Source organism: Syngnathus acus, chromosome 12, assembly GCF_901709675.1.
Source record: "Syngnathus acus chromosome 12, fSynAcu1.2, whole genome shotgun sequence".
NCBI classification, from domain to species: domain Eukaryota; kingdom Metazoa; phylum Chordata; class Actinopteri; order Syngnathiformes; family Syngnathidae; genus Syngnathus; species Syngnathus acus.
The window spans coordinates 9641686-9661942 of record NC_051097.1 but is presented as its reverse complement, the minus strand read 5'-3'; the positions used below and the strand labels follow the sequence as shown (position 1 = coordinate 9661942).

At 42.1% G+C, this 20257-nt stretch overlaps 2 protein-coding genes across 4 annotated transcripts; one reads left to right on the top strand and one right to left on the bottom strand.

The window, feature by feature from the left end:
• Nucleotides 1-946: 946 nt before the first annotated feature.
• On the bottom strand, nucleotides 947-16643 carry LOC119131272 (dynein intermediate chain 2, axonemal-like). 2 transcript variants are annotated; one of them, XM_037265567.1, is made up of 15 exons: nucleotides 16520-16643; nucleotides 14692-14767; nucleotides 14278-14385; nucleotides 3683-3880; nucleotides 3426-3587; nucleotides 3228-3349; nucleotides 3007-3149; nucleotides 2829-2942; nucleotides 2643-2773; nucleotides 2456-2578; nucleotides 2119-2342; nucleotides 1859-1994; nucleotides 1640-1786; nucleotides 1386-1556; nucleotides 947-1320 (listed from the first exon to the last, which is right to left on the bottom strand). In XM_037265567.1, exons 4-15 carry the CDS (start codon nucleotides 3863-3865, stop codon nucleotides 1309-1311), a joined length of 1668 nt encoding a protein of 555 aa, XP_037121462.1. In that variant the 5' UTR covers nucleotides 3866-3880; nucleotides 14278-14385; nucleotides 14692-14767; nucleotides 16520-16643; the 3' UTR covers nucleotides 947-1308. The 2 variants fall into 2 exon arrangements, with proteins under 2 accessions (XP_037121462.1, XP_037121464.1); XM_037265569.1 differs by lacking the exons at nucleotides 14278-14385; nucleotides 14692-14767; nucleotides 16520-16643 and having other exon boundaries at nucleotides 3683-5099.
• Nucleotides 5210-19158, top strand: lpar1 (lysophosphatidic acid receptor 1). 2 transcript variants are annotated; one of them, XM_037265571.1, is made up of 3 exons: nucleotides 5210-5510; nucleotides 10652-11400; nucleotides 16576-19158. In XM_037265571.1, the coding sequence occupies exons 2-3, from the start codon at nucleotides 10662-10664 to the stop codon at nucleotides 16890-16892; spliced, it is 1056 nt and encodes a 351-aa protein (XP_037121466.1). In that variant the 5' UTR covers nucleotides 5210-5510; nucleotides 10652-10661; the 3' UTR covers nucleotides 16893-19158. The 2 variants fall into 2 exon arrangements, with proteins under 2 accessions (XP_037121466.1, XP_037121465.1); XM_037265570.1 differs by having other exon boundaries at nucleotides 5211-5506.
• The last annotated feature ends 1099 nt before the right edge of the window (nucleotides 19159-20257 follow it).

Here is a 20257-nt window from a genome sequence, read left to right as displayed (position 1 = left end):
ATTACAAACCAGCAATCCAATGTGAAATTGCAGTAGTAACTGTAATTGGGTAACAATCTTCAGGCAAATATATGCATACACGTTATTTAAAAACGACTATAAGTGTAATAAAATCAAGATTACCCAAAGAGAAGCATAATCTCCCCCGTTGTTGCATAACGGTGCATCTCTTCATGCAATAAAGTTAGCCGTTAGCTTGGAGAAAACGCGCATAAAAGAAGTATTGTTTCAGTGAGTCGTACTTTCTTTCCTTGGCAAATCAATCGTAAATCGACATTCTGGCTTACATAGATCACGCCAGGAGGAAGACGCAACACGTGAATGACTGATCCATTGATGCACGGGAAGGAAGGCAGTTGACCCATTGACTCGTTCGCGAACGGGAAAGTCAGGATTCGTTCCCTCACTGATCCGTTCTCGCGCTGAACTGGAAATGCGTTCGTGAACGGGAAGTTACGTCATTTTCTTCTTCGTTTTGTATTACGGCGAGGTGGCACCAGCTTCAATGGGTATTACCGACACCTACTGGTTGAAGTCATATGAACTGAAAAAAGAACGAATCACTTTAGGAAGTGATTCGGTCACTCTCGTTCACTGAAATGATTCGTTCCTTTGAAATATATATATATATGACGTGTATGTTGTTCCCACGGGATGGACTATAGAGAAAAATGTGTGTGTTGCCGTTGTCGACATTACCGTGTGTTTACTTGATTGTCTGGTGTATTGCTTAGTTGTGTGTGTTATTAAGTTTAAAAAAAAAAAGGATCAGTGTGTGTGTGTGTGGGGGGGGGGGGGGGACGAGTTGTTGAACGATTCGTTTGAACGAGTCTTTTGCGTGAACTGATTCAGTTCACTTAAAAGAACTGGAATGCACATCACTACACATAATTGAGTCTAAACATCGAGAGTTCTTTGTGTATTAACTGCAGACAACCTTGAACTCTTCCTTCCTTCTTCGAGTTTTACTGTCAGGATTCGAGCAGTAGGTCGGTTTTTCCCTTCTCTGGTGTTTTCCTTGTTTTCTGTGTGGGCGTCGCCTCTGCTTGCTCATCTTTGCCACAATATATCAACGACTTGGACTTCCCACGCTCAAGGTACTAAAACTGTCCTTGGAAAGTATTCTCTGAAATGTTTGTCTGACATAAATTGTTTCTGGGTTTGACAAAGAAAATCTGCAATGGAAGAAGACTTCTTGATAATATCTGGTCGATCGACTTGAGAAATGATGACCATCTTGCTGAGCACCACAAAGTTTTGTTAGTTCTTCTTGGACTCTTGTCGTCATCTGCTGTCTGCTTCTCCGATCTATTTGTAATGCTGTGACAAGAAGATGAAGATGGGATGACAGAATTTTCTACAAAATGATGTCAATGTGCCTTTACCCGTTGTCTGGAATCCCATTGCTTCCTCCTCTGCTCCGAGTCCAACAGATTGTAGAAGTCATACTCAGGTTTCAGGATCAGCTCCTTGAGAGTTTGATCGTCGGTCTCGCCCTCGTCCCCTCCTCTCTGAGCCTTGAGGACCTTTTCGCGTTTCGCCTCACGTTCTAAGATCTAAAACATCAAGATGAAGACATCACCTTTAGCAAAAACGAATCTTTGCTTTTAACTATAAGTCGACATTTAGCATATCTCACTTCGCTCAGGAGGTCCTGCTCATTGTTCTGTTCGGTGCACAGTCCTGAGGAGATTTTCATGAGCGAGATGACACCCAGCTGAGAACCACAGGCCACCTTGGACCCAGCCTCATGCACCTGGACGGTACACAGAGGTTCTTCCCGCACCTGAAATCAACGTCGGCAAGATTAAGTGAGAACAAAATACCGTCACAGAAACATGAGAGAACTTCATAACACCTTGAAACTAATAGTGGGGTCGTTCTGCTTAAACAAGATGTCCCAGATGTCCAGCCATCCGTCCATATTCACGGTGACGAAGACCGAGGGTCTGACTGGACTCCAGCAGGCATCTGTTAGATTTGCATTCTGGTGTCTGATCACAACAAAGACTCATCACTGACCTCTCCCCAAAAGAACCAGAGAATTAAGCAACCAACAATGGTAAAGACAATGACAGACTATGAAGACAGAAATTAGGAGTGAGATTAAAATTGTACTTTGTCCACACGATTGCTGTCTCCTTGATTTCATCTGACCAAATTCGGGCCCCCCAGTCTCCCACAGTTAGGAAGTTCTGGGGAAAGAAAGGGTTCTTCTGGAGGGCATAGACAGGTCCATGGTGGCCATCGTACGTACATATAATCCTCTCAGTCGGAATCTCAGCGGCTCTTTTACAGGACAAAACTGCCCCCTGTTCTGTCCCCACTAGGAACATGTTTGGCTGTAGACAAACATGGCCGGTTTTAGAAAGAGCTTCTGAAGCAACCTGAATTGATCAAGGGTGTGACCTTCTTAACATCCAATATGCTGAAAAGTGGAAGGTCAGGAACTCACCGAGGTAGCGGTGTAGCCCAGAGAAATGGCTCCTAAAGCGTTATCGAGGTCGTCCTTCCTTTTGATGTCTAGAATCAGCCGTTCTATGGGCTTGCTCAGGTGGCGAACATCCCACCACAGAATCTGGTTCAGAAGACTCAGTTGAATGATCCAAACAAAACATTCACTGTGTCATTGCTCTATCGACCTGTCCATCTGTGGATGCAGAGAAGGCTTCATCGGATTCCAACCACATCGTCTTGTAAACAGGATCTGTGTGACTCTCCTCCAAAGGGGAAACCCCCGTAGCTTGATGGCCAGCACGGGCATCCCATAACACTGAAAGAAACAAGACATCATTGAGGGTCAAAGAACCTCTTTGAGGAGAACTCACTAATCTGTCCATTGCGGCACCCGCTGACAAGCGTGTTCAAATCTCGAGGCTTGTAAGTCAGACATACGAGTTGAGACGTCGCTTGGAGAACAGCCTGAGGGTAGTTGGGACTCACTGGAAAGCAGAGATGGTTATCAACAGATTGTTGTGTGATTTTCAATCTGTCCATTTGACCCACTCATGTCCCAGATGTATGAGTCTGCACTCATATCTGCTGTAAACTTCTGCGAGTCGAGGCAGGAGTAAGCAGCCGCCAGCTTTGCGCCTCCTCCAGGTTGCCAAGAAAAACAGGTGACGCTTCGTTTAACCTTGCTGCGGTCTCTGAGGAAATATTTGATAATCAACGTTTAGAGACGGAAAGTGTCAAATTGGAAAGAGCTCCTTGGAGAACGTAAGTGCCTGTATTTATTGACAATCTCGATAGAAGGGACTTCCTGAAGCTCGTCCAATAATTGCTCATTCTTAAAGTACTCTTGGTAGATGTCCACAGCGTTGTTCTGTCCAACACATTGTGCTATAAGCTGAATCACAGAACATTTCGAGATTTGTGGGAGCAAAAATCAGGTATTCTTTGAAGGTGCACATTTGTAAACTTACCTCGCCGAGCACCAGGACGCTATTCATGTAAATTTCATCTTTCTCCACCTTCTTTTTGAAACGAATAGTTTGTTCCATCTCAAGTGAGTTGATATCTTTGGGCCAGCCTCCTTCCAAGTGATTTATTCCCTGGTTTTCATGCTCAAATCTATCTGTGTTTACCTGGAAGGAAATATAATCAATGGGTCTGTTTCAAGAAGTTCGCTAACTTCTCCAAACATATCTTTTGTGATGATGTGATATTGCGTTTTGGTCACCTCATGCTCAGACATTTCAAAGCAGCCTTGCACTCCTAGGTCTCTTGTCGTCTTCAGGACAAACTGCAATGCCAGCTTTGGGTTGGGAGGAATATCGACTAGCATCTCCACATGACGATCTGAAAAGAGACACTGACGGCCGAAGTCACTGCGGACCTTCGCATATTCATGGATGATCTCCATCCCGCTCAGGAATGCCTTCAAAGAAGATCAGAAAGGTAGGAAGGATTGCAATGTCCGGGAAACCGGGAATTTATGAGCTTCTACTTTTGTTGTTGATAATGAAAGCATCGCCTTCAAGGGAAAAATGACATCAAACTTGACTAAGCCTTGAACTCAAGGGCAATAAAAAATTAGGGCGCTAATGTCATAGAGATACAAACAGCATGTCAAAGAGAGGAACTATGACATTTGTGATGTCGATTTTCTTCAACTGTATTTTCATATCGTAGTTTCAGTTCAAAATGCCACGTGAAGAATCGATGGTTTCAGTTGCCACACGAAAGCCAGACAACTTAGAAAGAGGCTGCAGAACTTTCAAACTAATAAATGTAAGCAACATGTCATTTTGTTGTGAGACAAATGAACAGCGCATTGTTCAGTGTTTTGCGGCTTTAGCGCTTTTATAATACGCGAGAAGCAGCAGGTTAAAACACCTTAGTAAGTGCTCACAGATGGCGCTCGCTCAGTTGCCAGATGAAAATGTCTCGATGGCAAATAGTTTCTCATGGCAGGAGAAATTCAATATGAGACCATTTTTAGGATCAATGGGACATATATAAGCTGAGCCAGCATAGTCAGACAGGAGGAAATATTTTGATAATATAGAAAAGGTGAATCGGGAAGGAATATAGAGTCTCACTTTTGAGTCCCCCCCCCAACCCCTCCCCACTCCCTTCCTGTTTCTCTCGTTTAACAAGTTACTGGGAAGAAAAAAATCTGTTTCCAATTAAGCACAATCGGGGGGGGGGGCGGGGGGGAATGGACTCGCAACTGCTGGGCAATTTTAAGGGACGAAAAGCTGATTTTGGTGTACTGTAGGAAAAAAACGGGCTTGGCTATTTCACTTTTAAGAATATTTTGTTGTATTGTTTTTACTGGAAGCCATTTTAGTTGGATGTTAGCTAGGCCACATGTAGATAAACAACAATTGACACTCATTCACACCTAAGTTCGATCCCCGCTGAGGCTCCGCTCAGTCCACAGTACCTCCAGGAGGATCTTTTTAGTGCTTTTGTGAAAGGAGATGACTTGATTTGACTTTTTCCTCATTTATTTCTTGAATCAGTTCTGCACGTTTGCATGCAGACAAATGATCAAATTTCCAAACAGGCAAATTTTTGTATTTGTTTGCACACATGGCAGCAAACTCGAGTGCGTCAGTTTATTTAGCACTCATTTTCCACAGTCGTGCGCGCGTCGGTGACGTCATAAGCAGACAACAGGGTCTCTTCCTGGAGCGTGCGCGCGCGCGCAACCATGAGCGAAAAGCAAGTGAGGGAGGGGGAGTAAGTGAGTTGCAGGGAGCGCGGCGCGCCAGGCACCAAGGAGGAGAGCATCTAGCGACTTCATGTGGGAAGGAGAACAGCAACTTTCTGCAGGAAAAACAAGTGCTGCGTGTTTTTCGGGACATACAATGCGACTACTTGGCTTTATGTTGGATTTTGACACCTCGCCACTTTGACAGGAGTGCAGCCCGAGTTTGTAAACTCTGTGGGAGGAATTTCGGGTTTTCCCCCTCCGAATCAAACTTTTGGGGTCTGGACATCCAGGAGCCGCTCGGGAAGTAGCATCTTTCTACAACTCTCACTGGGAAAACAAAATGTAGGTATAAAAGAATACTTGATTTATAAAGCGGAAAAAAAATAATTTGGTTATTGGGCATTTTTACCTGCCACGTAGACGTGCATTTGGTTCTGATAAAGGCTTGTTTGATAATGGCATAAGCAGATGCCTCAATGTGCCCTGTGCCTTTTTTTTAATTTTTTTTTTATATGAGATGACGCCTGTTTGTGCGCAGTTGTGAAGCACAGCAGCGAGCGACTTATTGCGCCACGGAGGCTGGGATCTTGCGTGGATCCAAATAACTGTTCTTAATCATCTAAACAGGCATGTAAGACTAGATTCGGTTGTGTTGGAAATTTAAGAATTTCAGGTCACTGTTTACTTACCACCTAAGACCACAACCCTCAGGGGGTCTTTGATGATATTGAAGAGTGTGAAAAGCATTTACACTTTGGCTCGGGGTGAGGGGTCAGTGGTTTTTCAAGATGTTTTAATTATGGAGATTAAATTCACCTCCCCCCTTTCACCTTATAATAATAATTGGCTGTACTGTCAAGGATTTTCAGTTCTTATTTTCTGCTTGACACTGTGTCACCACCACAAACCAGCGGCCAAAATATGATGTGAGGGTTTGATGTGAGCTCACTGGTTTCCTTGGCAACCAGAGAAGCTGCACAGACATTAAATCTACTTGAAAAGTCACATTCAAAGAAAACTAAAAGTGACGGGATTATTTTATGTCTGATTTCCGACATTGGTAATCAAACAAAAGTCGCTTGCAAAGACTGATTTTCTCTTCTTGGAAAGAATGTTTTATGTTTCCTTGACTTTTCTTGGGATGACTGTTTTATGTTTCCTGACATGGACTTTGACATCCGTCAGAAGAAAAAAAAGAAAGTGGGTCCTTGAAACATCTGTGTTGTGATTATTCCAAGCTTCCTCCTCCTTGCCTAAAGACTTGCATTCCACCCATTCTTCGTCTTAGAGTGCAGATTGCTTTCACATTCATGCAGGTAGTAAGCACACAGTAAAAAAAAACACAGCTTGTATTTTGGGACTTAAAACAGTAAAAAAAATCATTTAAAAATATTTTTTGCAATTCTACTTAGTGTCTTTAAATTGGAAGGACATTTGTTTCCCCAAACATATTCAACAACACTCTTCAGTGTTTTCCTCAGCAGTAAACAAAGTTTTTCCAATAAGCTTTCCAGCAACCTCCTGGATGTCATGATACATGTTTAGAAGCTGACCGATGCCACGCGTGCTTAAAGGAGCCTGAGCCGATGGAAAATGATGACAGCCAAAATGGAGTTTCGCTCTGTGTGGCATCGGATGAGCTTTGCAAAGACGAGCCAACATCATCAGGAGCAAGTCTGTGCTTTTTGCTTAAAAATAACCGCCTCCATTTTGTAGGTGGAATTAAATTTGGGTGGTGTTCCTTTAAAGATGAGCAAAGGTTTACTGTTAAAGCACATAATGACTGGAAGAAACCCAAGAAAGCACTTTGGTGCCTTCAACTTCCGTCCCAAAGCAGCTTTAAGAGACGCTTTCTGGAAAAAAAAAGCCTTTTAGAAAATCCAATACTTGAATATGTGAAGTACTTTGTGATGCGCTTGCTTGCCCTTAGTCTAAACTAGAACATGAAAAACCTACCTTGACTGACAGACGGCCTGAGGGGAGCTAATTGGAGCAGCTAGCCAGAAACATTCCATGGTCAATCCCTGACAAGAAGATCCTGCTTGTCTTCTATTTACAGTTTTGCAAAAGGTGCAAGCTCACTATTAGGAGGGATGTCAGCAATCTTGATTGATTCCAGAACTGTCCATGAAATATTTCACTGACTCTTTGAGTTTCTGCTTATGTAATCTCTGGAATCTTCTTTCGAAGACGAGATGACACGCTGACATTACACTACCGATAAAACTGACACGCATAGTGAAGTTTATCTTGACCCGAGGGTGTTAAAATAAGCTGTCTTGTCACAATGTATCTATTTAGAATGGAAACAATGCAGATGGCTTTGGCCGTTTGTCAATCTAACTGGCAATTAGGGTGCGACTGTGTACACTTGCAATCACATTTTGTCTTGTCTTGCAAAGAGCAGGTTTTACTCCAAAGACAACCTCCATATTTCATTTGGTCTCTGTAGAGTGTCTGGCTTTTACTTTTTACGCTTTGCAATTGTAAATCAGATTGCTGTTAGCGATGGTGGGAAAACGAAGCTTCAAATATGCTTCAAGAAGCAGTTGTGTACTTTTTATTTTAGTACACCTCGAGATGACACTTTGCATGCCAGCTTTGTGTTTTATTTTGGAAACTTTTACGAAAAAAAATGCAAAAGCAGCACTTTCCTCCACTGGGATACTTTTTTGGGCTTGCATTCATCACATTGTGTTGTCATGGGACAACAATGGCAGCCTTGTTAATTGTGTTTCTGCGATGGAGAGTGGCAGAGTAGTTTAAATTGTTTTGCTGAGAAATGTTTTGTATGTTATTTTAACACCCTCTGGAATCAATCAATGCAAGTGAGCAGATGAAAGAATCACTTTTAATGGGTCGAATTCTGGGAGGTCTGAATGACAACATGATGTCACCACCGCGTTAGGATGTAAAATGCAATCCACGCAATTTTTGCCGGTCAACTTCAGCAAGTTGCTCATAGAAACCAAAAAGTGGAAAAGCAAAATGAAAGGGTTCGACGTTGGCTTCTCCAACCCCCCATCGGTCGGTCAGATTGCAGCTGTCACCATGATTTCCCAAGATATCTTAGAAAAAAAAAAACGGGAAGCTAAATTAAAGGGTTTGCATGATATATGAATGACTCTGGATGCTTTGGAGAAACTCGACAACACAGCTAGAGACGCTTGACAAACCAGAAGCAAATGTTGATTTTACAAACTAGCTTTTCTACAAGTTAGCTCACACATGCTATTTAAAGAGTGAACCACGTGTAGTCGTAGTAGCTGGTGGAAGTGTTTTGGGGTATGGTACGATGACGAGAATCCCGTCACGCTGGCAGTCACGCGTGACTCACCTCTGACTCTCAATCCATCCCTTGTGCTGAGCCCTGCCACTAATCAGCCGAGCCTATGTGTGAGCGTGTGTGGTTTCCGCGCACTAGAGAAACTTAGAGAATGAAAAGCTTGTATGTACGTACTGTATATGTGTGTATGTGTGTGTATTCTGGGTTGTTAGACGTCGCCGTTTCTTGGCTTTCTGGAGTGGGGGGAATGCGAACAATGTGCACATTGTGTGAAGGGCAAAGTGGACCGGGAGGGAGGGGGTGAGGAGGGGTGGAGGGGGGGTACCATGGAGCAGCAGAGGAAACACAAGGAGAAAGTTAAGTACAAGGGAGAAGTTTGAAAGGCAGTGCGCCATTAGATTAGAATTCATTTTTGTAATTTTGTATCGTGTATAAAAAAAACAAAAAGCTCCCAAGGTGATAAGTAAGTGAGGAGTGAGGCAAAGGGAGCGCAAGGTCACACTAAGCAAATGAAACGAAGAGAGTCAATGAATGATTGAAGACATATGGCCGAGTTGTCACTCTTACGTTAGCCCCTCCGTGACAAGGCGGGTCGGATAGAATTTACAGATTATCCTCAGAGTCAAAGGTTCATTTAAGACAGTCTTCATTATCATATTGTTTCTTTGTTCAATGGTGACGCCACACACGCAGAAATCTCAAGAGATACGCCGGAGCGCAGGGCTCGCGTGTCGTTGTGAACCGTGACCTCTTGACCTTTGGACTTTTCTCACAAAAATGCTCGTCCAATTGGGAGTCGCGCTAAAGGCCATGTTTTACGTGCAAGGACTTTGGATGCTTTGAAAATGACCTCATGCAATTTGTGGGTGGCCCTTTCATTTTTTTTGCCTGTCGGGCTCACATGGACACACACACACTTTATTCTTTCTCCCCGCAAAGCCAGACCTTATCACACATTGCTAACAAGCATGCAACGAGTGTGTCGACACAGTGAGCATTTTGTTCTGTGTCTGTCTCACGCCTAGGGTTCAGAATACACACACACACACGCTTTCCTTAATGTTCCACAATTCCTGTAATGGCACCAAGCGAATCAAAGTGGAAAATGCACTCTGATGATGTCACTTCCTCATCCACTTTAATCCTGACAACTGGCCCGAGACATCTAAAAGCTAAACTGCTCCCTCCAGATACTTAATGGCTAAAGATGACAAGTGGACAAAATGGGCTTTCATCTGCGGCGCTAGTTGTCATAGAACCCGCCTCATTACGGATCTATCGGACATTAGGGCTGCCGCTGTCACTCAGACTCTCATTTGAGTGCTTTTAACGGCCAAGCCTCGACTCCCTCTGGAGATGCAACAAGTGCAGTTTACAGGAAGGCTGGATAAAGTATCAAGATCGATATTTACAGAAGGCTAAAATGTGTCATGAAAAGTGTTCAGGATGCAATCTGTTCCATTGTGATGAAGCTTTCTCTGCTTTGTAATCCAAATTCTCGCTGAGACTGATCATCCAATAATCTGCATTATTGCGGTTGTTGAATTTATTCAGTGACTGAAATTGGATTTCACATCCATCCCAAAATAAAGTTTATTTGATTGATTAGAACTTTTTTGCTATTATTGGTGGACTGCCATGCCTAACACACACACCCGTTTTGGCCGAGGAATACTGGAATATATTACGCTGCCAGCATTCCCAGCCGGTAAATTGGTCAGTACTGTATTGTCTTTGGCTTGCTAATAAATGGGCCACATTTGGATTTTATAGTGCAATGTGGGCAAAAAAAATATCCATTTAGGAATTGTGTTATGGTTTTTAAGCTAACCATAAATGTGTTACATATCAGGAACTTCTTTTACAGTTAATATGCAACAAACAGGAAGTGTGTGAGTTTCGTGTCTTTCAATGTGGCCTCATTATGCTGCCTTTTAATTAGCAAACAAAAATGAGTCCAAGTGGGGGAGGGCTGTTCTTTTTGTTTACAGATGAGTGGAGTTTGGCAATTTGGAAGACCGGGCTCCGCCAAGCTCGGCTGGCGGGTGCGGTAAAAGGGAGTGTCCTAGACAAGTGGTCTAATTCCTAAGTGTTTGTGGGATGGGGTGGGGGCGAGTATAATATATGTACCATTATGAGATGCTCCACAGGCTCCATATGTCAAATGCAAGGAACTAATTCGATGTGACACTTCATTTCAGAGACTTCAGAATGGACGAGGAGCAGTGCTACTACAACGAGACCATCGCCTTCTTCTACAACCGCAGCGGCAAGTACCTAGCTACCGACTGGAACACGGTCAGTCGCTTGGTGATGGGTCTGGGCATCTCGGTCTGCATCTTCATCATGCTGGCCAACCTCCTGGTGATGATTGCCATCTACGTCAACCGGAGATTCCATTTCCCCATCTACTACCTGATGGCCAACTTGGCAGCTGCAGACTTCTTTGCCGGATTGGCCTATTTCTACCTGATGTTCAACACGGGACCAAACACGAGGCGTCTGACCGTTTCTACGTGGCTTCTCCGCCAAGGCTTGATCGATACCAGCCTGACGGCCTCGGTGGCGAATCTCCTGGCGATCGCCATCGAACGCCACATCACAGTATTCCGAATGCAACTGCACACACGCATGAGCAACCGCCGCGTGGTGGTGGTCATCGTTATCATCTGGACCATGTCCATCGTCATGGGAGCCATTCCAAGTGTGGGCTGGAATTGTATCTGTAGTATCAAGTCATGCTCCAACATGGCGCCGCTTTACAGTAACTCCTACCTAGTCTTTTGGGCTGTCTTTAATTTAGTGACGTTTGTTGTCATGGTGACGCTGTACGCACACATCTTTGTTTACGTACGCCAAAGGACAATGAGGATGTCACGTCACAGCTCCGGACCACGACGTAACAAAGACACGATGATGTCATTGCTGAAAACCGTGGTGATCGTTTTAGGTAAGCGTCATCCTCTCGTTCATATTAATCTGTGGATTGCATGGTTCCTGAAATTACTGAATGTGATTTGAACTGACGTATTCCATACTCCACACCAGATGATAAATTCTTAAGGCCAAATACAAGACTCACTTTATATTCAATCATAATTATGTTTAGCTACATTTCACTGCTTTGGCATTGTAAATTGCCACGGCTGTACTCTTGAGGGTGCCTGGATTATCTTCCAGTTGAGCAGTGTGTAAAGTCTTGACAGTTTTACGTCCAAGCATTCCATAGAGAAAAGGCTCCCACTTTGCAAGGTTCCAAGACTCTTTGCTTGTGCAACAGCTTTTTTAGAGTTTTTAAAATTGGCTACAGTTCGCAAGCTTAGCAAAAAAGTGAACTCAAGTGGTGGGAAAAGCACATGTTGGAAAAGCAGGATGTGTTGGTCCTAGACAAAACATACCAGAGGATTCCATGTGATTTATCTCTGATGTGTTTGCTATCTCATCCTGTTGTCACAACCTCCTAAAACTATGGACACAAGGTGGGAATTTGTTGCTAAGAAATACCAAGATCTTACGCTGCTGTTACCAGAACAATGAGTCCACACTTTTAATCAGGAAGGCTTCCCAAAAATCTCACAACACCGCGATGTTCTAAATTCTGATGAGTGACTTCATCTTGACACATCTTAGGCTGAGGCAGAGAATTTTCCAGAATACGCCCATCACACATTTCTCAATTTCACAAGCAGCGCCGGCAGCCGGACGGCGTCAAAGCACCTTACAGTCTCTTAACAATTCACTGATCCAATTCCATTTTGATTTTCTAATGGCTGATTTGAACAAAGCTATAAATCACTTCCATGATAGCCAAAAGTAGAACTACTAAAATGCTTTCCAGTCTTTCAAAAAGTTGCCAAAAATGACTCGTTTTGGGCGAAAGATTAAAAATCTGAATATCCCTCCGAGATGTCTTGTCAAGCTTCTCCCATCTGTTGGCCAGACCGCCCTGCTTGTTCCCTTTCAGGATGCCGTAAAGCCATTCATGATAGATTTCTGAAGGCAATGAAAGAATGGGAACGTAAGAGGCCAAAGTTTGTTTTGCACATTCAAACACATCCATAAGCATAGACCTATGCTCTATCTGTGCCCTTTCACAACATTTTTTTCGGCTTAATATAGAACAGTGGGATGCCAAATCTGCTTGGTTCTCATCAACTCTAATGCAGCTGTAATGTCGTCCAGTGATGGGAACACAAAACCACTTGATTAGTTTAACCATTGACAGATGAGCTTGTATCCTGTGCGTTCATACATAATCACGGGACTGGAAGACATTTTATGACATTTTCAGAGAGACAGAGGGGGGGGGGTGCTATTGTATAATCAGCAGGAAAAGGTGGAAATGGTTCAAATGGAATTTGCCATAGGCAGCAAATTCACACAATGACAATGAGGGTTCTCGACAAACTCATCATTTCAGTTTTGGCTCTCAGAAAGATTTTCCGAGCTCTTCCATTTTATTATCAATGGGCACTATCACTCGAATGGGCAATCGTACTCTAAGTGCATACTGGTCTTATTAGAATTGTGAGTGACACCAACAGAGATGATTCTTTACTCGATTCACTTCTGAGTCAACAAGTCCATCCAACTAAAGCCTTTATCCATGTGTGTGGTTTGTGCGTCAGACAAAAGCCATTCAGTGAATGAATTCTCTGGATTGTCTTAGTGTTTGGTGCGTGATCAAATCACAGCATGTGGTGTACCCAACACATTGTACAAGTGTGTGTAAACAAATGTGGTGAAATCTGCCACAGTATCATTAAAGAACTTTTAAAGCGTGTCCACTTTCTTAGTGGAGGCGGAACCAATCAGACATGGTAACAAGCGAAAGTCTGCCATCCAATTTCGGAGTGGAAACATGCCTGGTATGCAGCTCACACTGTCACCTGTTGTGTGTGTGTGCGTGCATCTAAGCTCTCATTGCAAAGAATTCCCGTTCACAATGCGTCTTTTCTAATCAGGCACAATAGTGTCCTTATATGTTCAAGCGTTACTTGCGCATTTCCACCACATGCTGTAATCTGGTTCGAAATGTAGCATTAAGAACTTCCAAAACAAAATTTGTACTTTTTTTCTTCTTCTTTAAGAGTCGTTCTGTTCTATACTGAAATATCCTAAGTACTATATTGCAGGAAATTCTTGTTCACCGTGTGGGTTTTTTAATCAGGCACAATAGCGTCATTATGGTTTTGGTTTAAGTATGTCTAAGTTGCTAATTTACGGCTATAAGATATAAGCTTCTTTGAAATGTATCATTAACGGCTTCCCCAACCAATTTTACTCATTTCTTTGGCTTTGCTTCATTTTTTTTTTTTTTATAGAAACATGGTCATCTTGCAACTTGGGAGCAGTTATTCACTAAAGTCTGAAATAAAGGATTACCGTATTTTCCGCACTATAAGGCGCACCTAAAAACCTCCAATTTTCTCAAAAGCCGACAGTGCGCCTTATAATCAGGTGCGCCTTATATATGGACCAATATTGAGCCACTACAGCAGGCTTATATATGGACAAAGTTTTAAAATGGACCATTCATTGAAGGTGCGCCTTATAATCCGGTGTGCCTTATATATGGACCAATATTGAGCCACTACAGCAGGCTTATATATGGACAAAGTTTTAAAATGGACCATTCATTGAAGGTGCGCCTTATAATCCGGTGTGCCTTATATATGGACAAAGTTTTAAAATGGGCCATTCATTTAAGGTGCGCCTTATAATCCGGTGCGCCTTTTCGTGCGGAAAATACGGTACTCATTTTGGAGGGGCAGGTGGAACATAATTTACAATATTGTACCACAACATACCATATCATTGCACTCACCTGATATGGCGGAATGTATATTTTACATGATGGACTTCTTTTGAATGGAGTTGTGGAGAGATTGCTGATGATGAGATTGCTGGAGCTGATTTGGCCAGAGTGTAAATGCTACAAAAAAACAAGAGAGAATAGTTGGTTAGACAAACATTATCTGCTTACACTAACCAAGCCATTGCCAGCTAATTCTATTTTGGCCATTTTATGTTGTTTTTGTTTGAACGAAACTGAAACATTCTTTGTGAGCATCTCAAAGAAGTCACTGTTCTTTCAGTGTTTTTAGGCACTCATTTAACATTCATGCTGAAAACTTAGCGATGCTTTGTGATTGTATCTAATCTACAGTGAGTGGAAGAAGTGATGTGGAGAAAGGGAGAGCGAAAAGAAACCACAGAGCCATTATAGTAGTATACATACAGAAATGGTTTCTGCTGACTGCTTTATTTCAATGGCATCACGGTCATGACCTCGGATGATTACTGGCTTAGGAAATCTTAGAATGAGATAAACACAGAAAGAGAAGGTTAAGAGGGCTGAAAGATTTGGAGAAGGCAGATTGCTGGAAGTAAAGCTTGGCCAGACATTATGTACAATGGACAGATGAAAAATTGTGACTGTGGTCCTGTCTGAGAATCTTATTGCATCAGTTGATGATTATATAAGTGCTGGCGCGTGTTTGGCCGCACATGTGTTTATCTTGTGCCCGCGTGTGAATTCATGGAAGGATTTGATGATAAATCCTGACTCATCAATCTTAGTGATCTGATTCATCCCTTGGTATCCCTACGTATGGGAGCTGGAGTTCATTAACACCAAGTACATTGGTCCTGTCTGGATTTGTCGTTGTCCCAAAGCCAGACATGACCTGGGAAATTTCAAAACGCTTTTCCAGACATTTCAAGATTTTCCAGTCACTGCCGAGGCGCCGTGTTTATTTACATTTCTCCGCAGACAGCTCCGCTTCTCCAATTTCTTTCCCCTATAGTTGACGTTTTCGAACAGTGACAAGGCAAAAGGGGGTCAACTTCCTCAAGCCAAATGGATTTTTAGCAACATTCTGTCACAATGAGGTCAATTTCGGAGATTTTTTGCCATCCTTCAGAAGAAGGACGGCAATTTTGTGTGGGGTGGAGTACCAGTAGCTACATTCCCCTGGATTTACAACGGAAATGAAAGATTTTCATGAGGGAAACCTTTCAGAGATGCAGACTCTTTGCTTTTGGGACATTGATAGTATAGTTCAGGTTTTGTTTTACTGAAGGAATGAAGGCTCATTAATTGTGTTATACTATATGCCGAATCTTAACCCTATGGAATAGCATGGTGGGCTAGCAATTAGCCTCACAGTTTCGACAAGTGTTGCATTCCTGAAGTTCCTGTCTTCCCAGTTAGATGCAGTTCTTTTCATTTACAACTGTTTATCATATCTGCTTGGAGATTTACATTACATCATAGAATGTTTCAACACCCCACGAGACACATTTTTTTGGTGTGACAGTAAAAGCCGTATTTCTTATTCCATTGATATACTAGTTGAATGAAGCCAAGGCTTGTCAAGATCAGAGGAGGATGTTGAAACAAACGATTCGAACAGCTTGGCCGTAAGACATTCTGGAAAACGAACAAACTCCAAAGATTCCGCCTGCATTGCTGGGAAGTGAGGTCGAGACCTTTTGCTGCAGCTGCTGCTCGCAAAATCCGACTGGATAGCACGCCTGCCCTTTAAGGAGCTCGCTGTCCTCATATCTTGTCAATACTTTTTTTGTACCGCTGTTTTCAGGGTTTAATGTGCTTGAGTTTAGTCGTAGTTAGCACAATTAGCCTCTGTTGACTTAATTCACTACACTTGACCTTGCCATTCATGAAGAATGAATCAGAGGCAGTCACTGCAGTCACACTTGTCAATGACATGTGTGATGATGAAATTGTACAAAACATCATCTGGACACGTGATAAACCTAAACATACTGACGACCCAATTTAGAGAAACAATGGATTTTGCCTTCAAAGTACTGTTGGGAAAATGAAGCTTCAAATTTGCTTCATGAACCAGTTGTATTTTTTGACTCCCCTAGATGGCGCTCTCTGTTCAACATTGGGGCTGAAAGCACAGTCTTACCATTTCTTAAATCCCCTTATAAAAGCAACAGTGCCATCTAGAGGAGTAAAAATAAAACTTGTTCATGAAGCAAATTTGAAGCTTCATTTTCCTCATCACAACGTCAAAGTAACTCATAAGTCTTACCTGACTTGTCATCTGTGTGGCTCCACATTAAACGAATCTTCATCATCTCTTTCCAGGGGCATTCATCATCTGCTGGACACCAGGTCTTGTCATCCTTCTTCTTGACGTCTTTTGCGCCAGCTGCAATGTCCTCACCTATGAAAAGTTCTTCCTACTTCTCGCCGAGTTCAACTCAGCGATGAACCCCATCATCTACTCTTACCGCGATAAGGAGATGAGCGCCACCTTTAGGCAGATCCTGTGCTGCCAGCGACAGGAGAACATCAACGGGACGGTAGCGGAGGGCTCAGACCGGTCGGCGTCGTCCACCAACCACACGGTGCTCAGCGGCGGCATGCATCACCATCACAACAACGAACATTCAGTGGTGTGAAGGATCAAGGTGAATCGTTGAACTGTATTTGAAGGTCAAGCAACTCCAAAGGTGGTATGAAGATTGTGGAAGGAAGAGAGACGCTTTAGTGTTGTATCACGGGAGAACACTAATTATGAAAGAAGATGAGCGATCACGCATCCTTATTGACTGAAATGCTGTTTTTATTTTTTGTTTATGATGTTTTTTCTATTTGTGTTCAATGAGTTGCTGTCGGCAATGCTAATACAAGCTATTGCATCTGTAAAATTACGATAATGCCAGTATGACACGGGCGTCCATTACGATTACTTACCGAGCAAAAATACGTAAGGGAATGCAAGATTTGTATTTGTTGTTAATTTGATATTTAGCAGGATTTGGCAAAACCAATTAATTTTGGGAGAATGCAAGATTTTTGTCCTTCAGAGTCAGGACCTGCTTCACCTCGGATTTTTAACATTTCGGCCTTGGCAAAAGTCTGAGCTTCTTTCATAGCCACTCTATTTACAAGATCGGTTTTGTCCATTGTGACTAAAGGGGTTCCATTACATCATTCGTATGTGTTAGGAAGTCATTGCTCAGCGAAACAATAACATTTCAAGATTGCTCCATCGATTCAATGACTCACCTTTTGGGTCGTAACCAAACTCTTATTTTGATTGTCATCGCCTATGTGTAATTGTTTACTAATTTTATACAACAATAAATCAAATTCGGGGAATTCAGAGTTATGTACAGTAGAAATACCAAGGAGCATCTCCAAATGAGCTTCAGGCTTTCGGCCAACTTCAATACATGAGTCAAATAGCTGCATGAAATCGCAACTTGTTTATTTCCCTTCTAAGGCATTCAAGATAACTTGTTCTCTCCATCTGACCAAAGAAGGGGAGGAGGTTAGTTTACCGCATGCTGGCGAAGAGCAGCTGTGTTACGCACAGAAAAGGTGAAGGTCACCCTATTAGCGTCGTTAGCCGACATCATATTTTTATCGTTTGTTTTTGTGTCCATGAATCAGAAGAAGGCCGGAGGTCACACAGCATCTTATCGTCAGTGTGATGAATCATGTAAAGGACAAGCGTGAAGTGGATTCTACGAAGGCCTTCAGTTTGAAATTCACAGTAACTGAGGTTCCACTGATGTCAAATTTCCATTTTAATGAAATCCTTTTATTTGGGGGAAAGGTCGCTCTTATGAGATCACAGTTTGGCTTTGGAAAACACCAGAGCTGAGCTGAGCTAACTTATCCTTTTGACCCGAGATTGAATGTCACCCAGCAGTATTGTCAAAGAAAAGTTGAATGTACATAGATGATGAAGATATGAAATGACTATTACTATTCCATTTCAATTGTTTTACCATACTACAAAATGTCTGCTGTCATTGACAACTTCAATCATGTTTTGATTATAAAGCCACAAGGACAGTTTATTTCATTCAGCCTGTGTGCAACATTGATCAGGAAACAGGAAAATATGTGAGATTATAACACTAAAGCGTTTCATATTTCAGAAATCAAATGCCAGCAAGTTTAACATGCTCGCCAGAGTAACTCGGAAGTTGAGGTCTGTATAAAGATTACAGTGTTCTTGTTTTTAGCATCGGCCCGAGTCAGACTTTATCATGCATGTGGCACCAACAGCTGCTTAAAAAAGATTTTTTCTTTTTTTTTACTTTTTAGAAGACTTTTATTGGTCATTTTGCTATCCCTAAAATTAATAGGAAAAAAAAACAGTTTACGTCAATCTTGCTCAACATTCTATCAACTGTGAGTGATATTTCCCTTTTTGACATAATCGTTTACTTCCTCTAAATTATTGTCGCTTCCTGAAATACTTATCCCCTTTTCAATTTATAATCCTTGTCTTCAAGAAATGCCACTTCTCCTCCAGCGATTTTACTGTAACTATTCTGCTGTATCGCCACATTATTTCCAAAATGCCTTGAATTGAACAATTTTTGGTTCACAACCAATAATAAATTGTAATTATGTCACATGCACCCGAAATAGCCATTGACCAAAATTGAATCCAAATTGTGCATTCCTGAAGCCGATCCTCCATATTAGTAGTCCTGAACAAAATCGAGTCAACCAACAAGATGGATTATATCAATGAGTCCGTATGTGTATATAAGTATATTTGTACAGTATGTGTGTATATAAAAAAAAAATACATTATTCGAATTGAATCACCAAAGGGATTTTTTTTTTTTTTTTACATTTTAACTGCTAAATCCCTTTCAAAAGTACTGTAGGGGGCCTTGATGTCTTTTGTAATTAATTTCCTTAATCAATACAGATAATTAAACCAAACAAAATGATGCCTTTGAGAAGCACTTTTCTGATCTAATATGGTTCTTGTGCACTCAACTGTACATTATCATTTGTACTTTTTGCCCCCCCCCCCTTATACTGTCTGTTCCAGCATCAAATGAATTACAAAACTGTCTCAAAACAAATAATAGCCTGCATAATAACATGAAAATGACTTCCATACATACTCTTCCCTGTAGGTTTTAATATAAGTAAATGTCAAGTGGCGTTATCAAAATAAAAATAAAACCAGAAAAGAAATCTCTGAATTGTGTTTTTCCTTTTTTATTTAATTTGTGCCCACTGACGACAAAGCCAATGGAGCCAATGGCTGCTGACTTTGGTCAAGCGAGAGAAACCCCTGGACACGTTGCCAGCAATTGAGAAAAGAAACAGAGAGCGGCGTCAGCTCTCAAAAATCTTTTAGCTCCCCACATGCAAATGGACCAGAACAAGAAATACAGTACGATGGAGGCTGCCAAATGGCTCGAGGTATTAAGAACAGCATGAGAGGACATAGCACATTAGCTCTATTGTAGTACCAGGGGAGTCTTTCTTCTCAGATGTTCACACTTGACCAGGTTCATTGGCATTTGACATCCTTTGCCCACAAGAGAGTACTAAGAACTCGTCCAAGGTCCCCATAAGAGATAAAAAAACAAAGCGTACGTGTGTGTGTATGTTATGGTATTATGGCTCAGTTACTTTAAATATGCACATGACATTACAATCCCTTCTAATGCCTGACAAGTAAAAACAAGGTTCGGAGTCTTGGGGCGAAGGCGATGTGTGTTTCCCTTATATAAAATCCTCACTCAATATTGCATTGATCCGATTGATTCAAAAAAATGTGAGTCCAATTTTGATATTTTTATATAAGCACAGTAAATGTCGCAGCCAGCTGAGCAGCCACAAAGTGCAAACAACACTGCAGATGTGTGTGTTCAACACACACTGCCATGTTTATTGTTCCACAAAACTGGAGTGTTAGCCTCCAGTTGACTGATATATGCCTGGCCACTTCCCGTGGCTCCCCAAACGAGCCAATCGGAGGAGGGCGCAGCCACCCAAA

What these genes read in the sequence shown, in the direction of transcription:
- LOC119131272 (XM_037265567.1), bottom strand. Translation starts at nt 3,865, where the DNA reads ATGGAGATCATCCATGAATATGCGAAGGTCCGCAGTGACTTCGGCCGT. An exon ending in TTGAAATGTCTGAGCATGAG is followed by an intron (nt 3,588 to 3,682) that starts GTGACCAAAACG and finishes ATTTCCTTCCAG; the next exon opens with GTAAACACAGATAGATTTGA. An exon ending in ACAGCAATCGTGTGGACAAA is followed by an intron (nt 1,995 to 2,118) that starts GTACAATTTTAA and finishes TGTTGTGATCAG; the next exon opens with ACACCAGAATGCAAATCTAA.
- lpar1 (XM_037265571.1), top strand. Translation starts at nt 10,662, where the DNA reads ATGGACGAGGAGCAGTGCTACTACAACGAGACCATCGCCTTCTTCTAC. An exon ending in AACCGTGGTGATCGTTTTAG is followed by an intron (nt 11,401 to 16,575) that starts GTAAGCGTCATC and finishes ATCTCTTTCCAG; the next exon opens with GGGCATTCATCATCTGCTGG.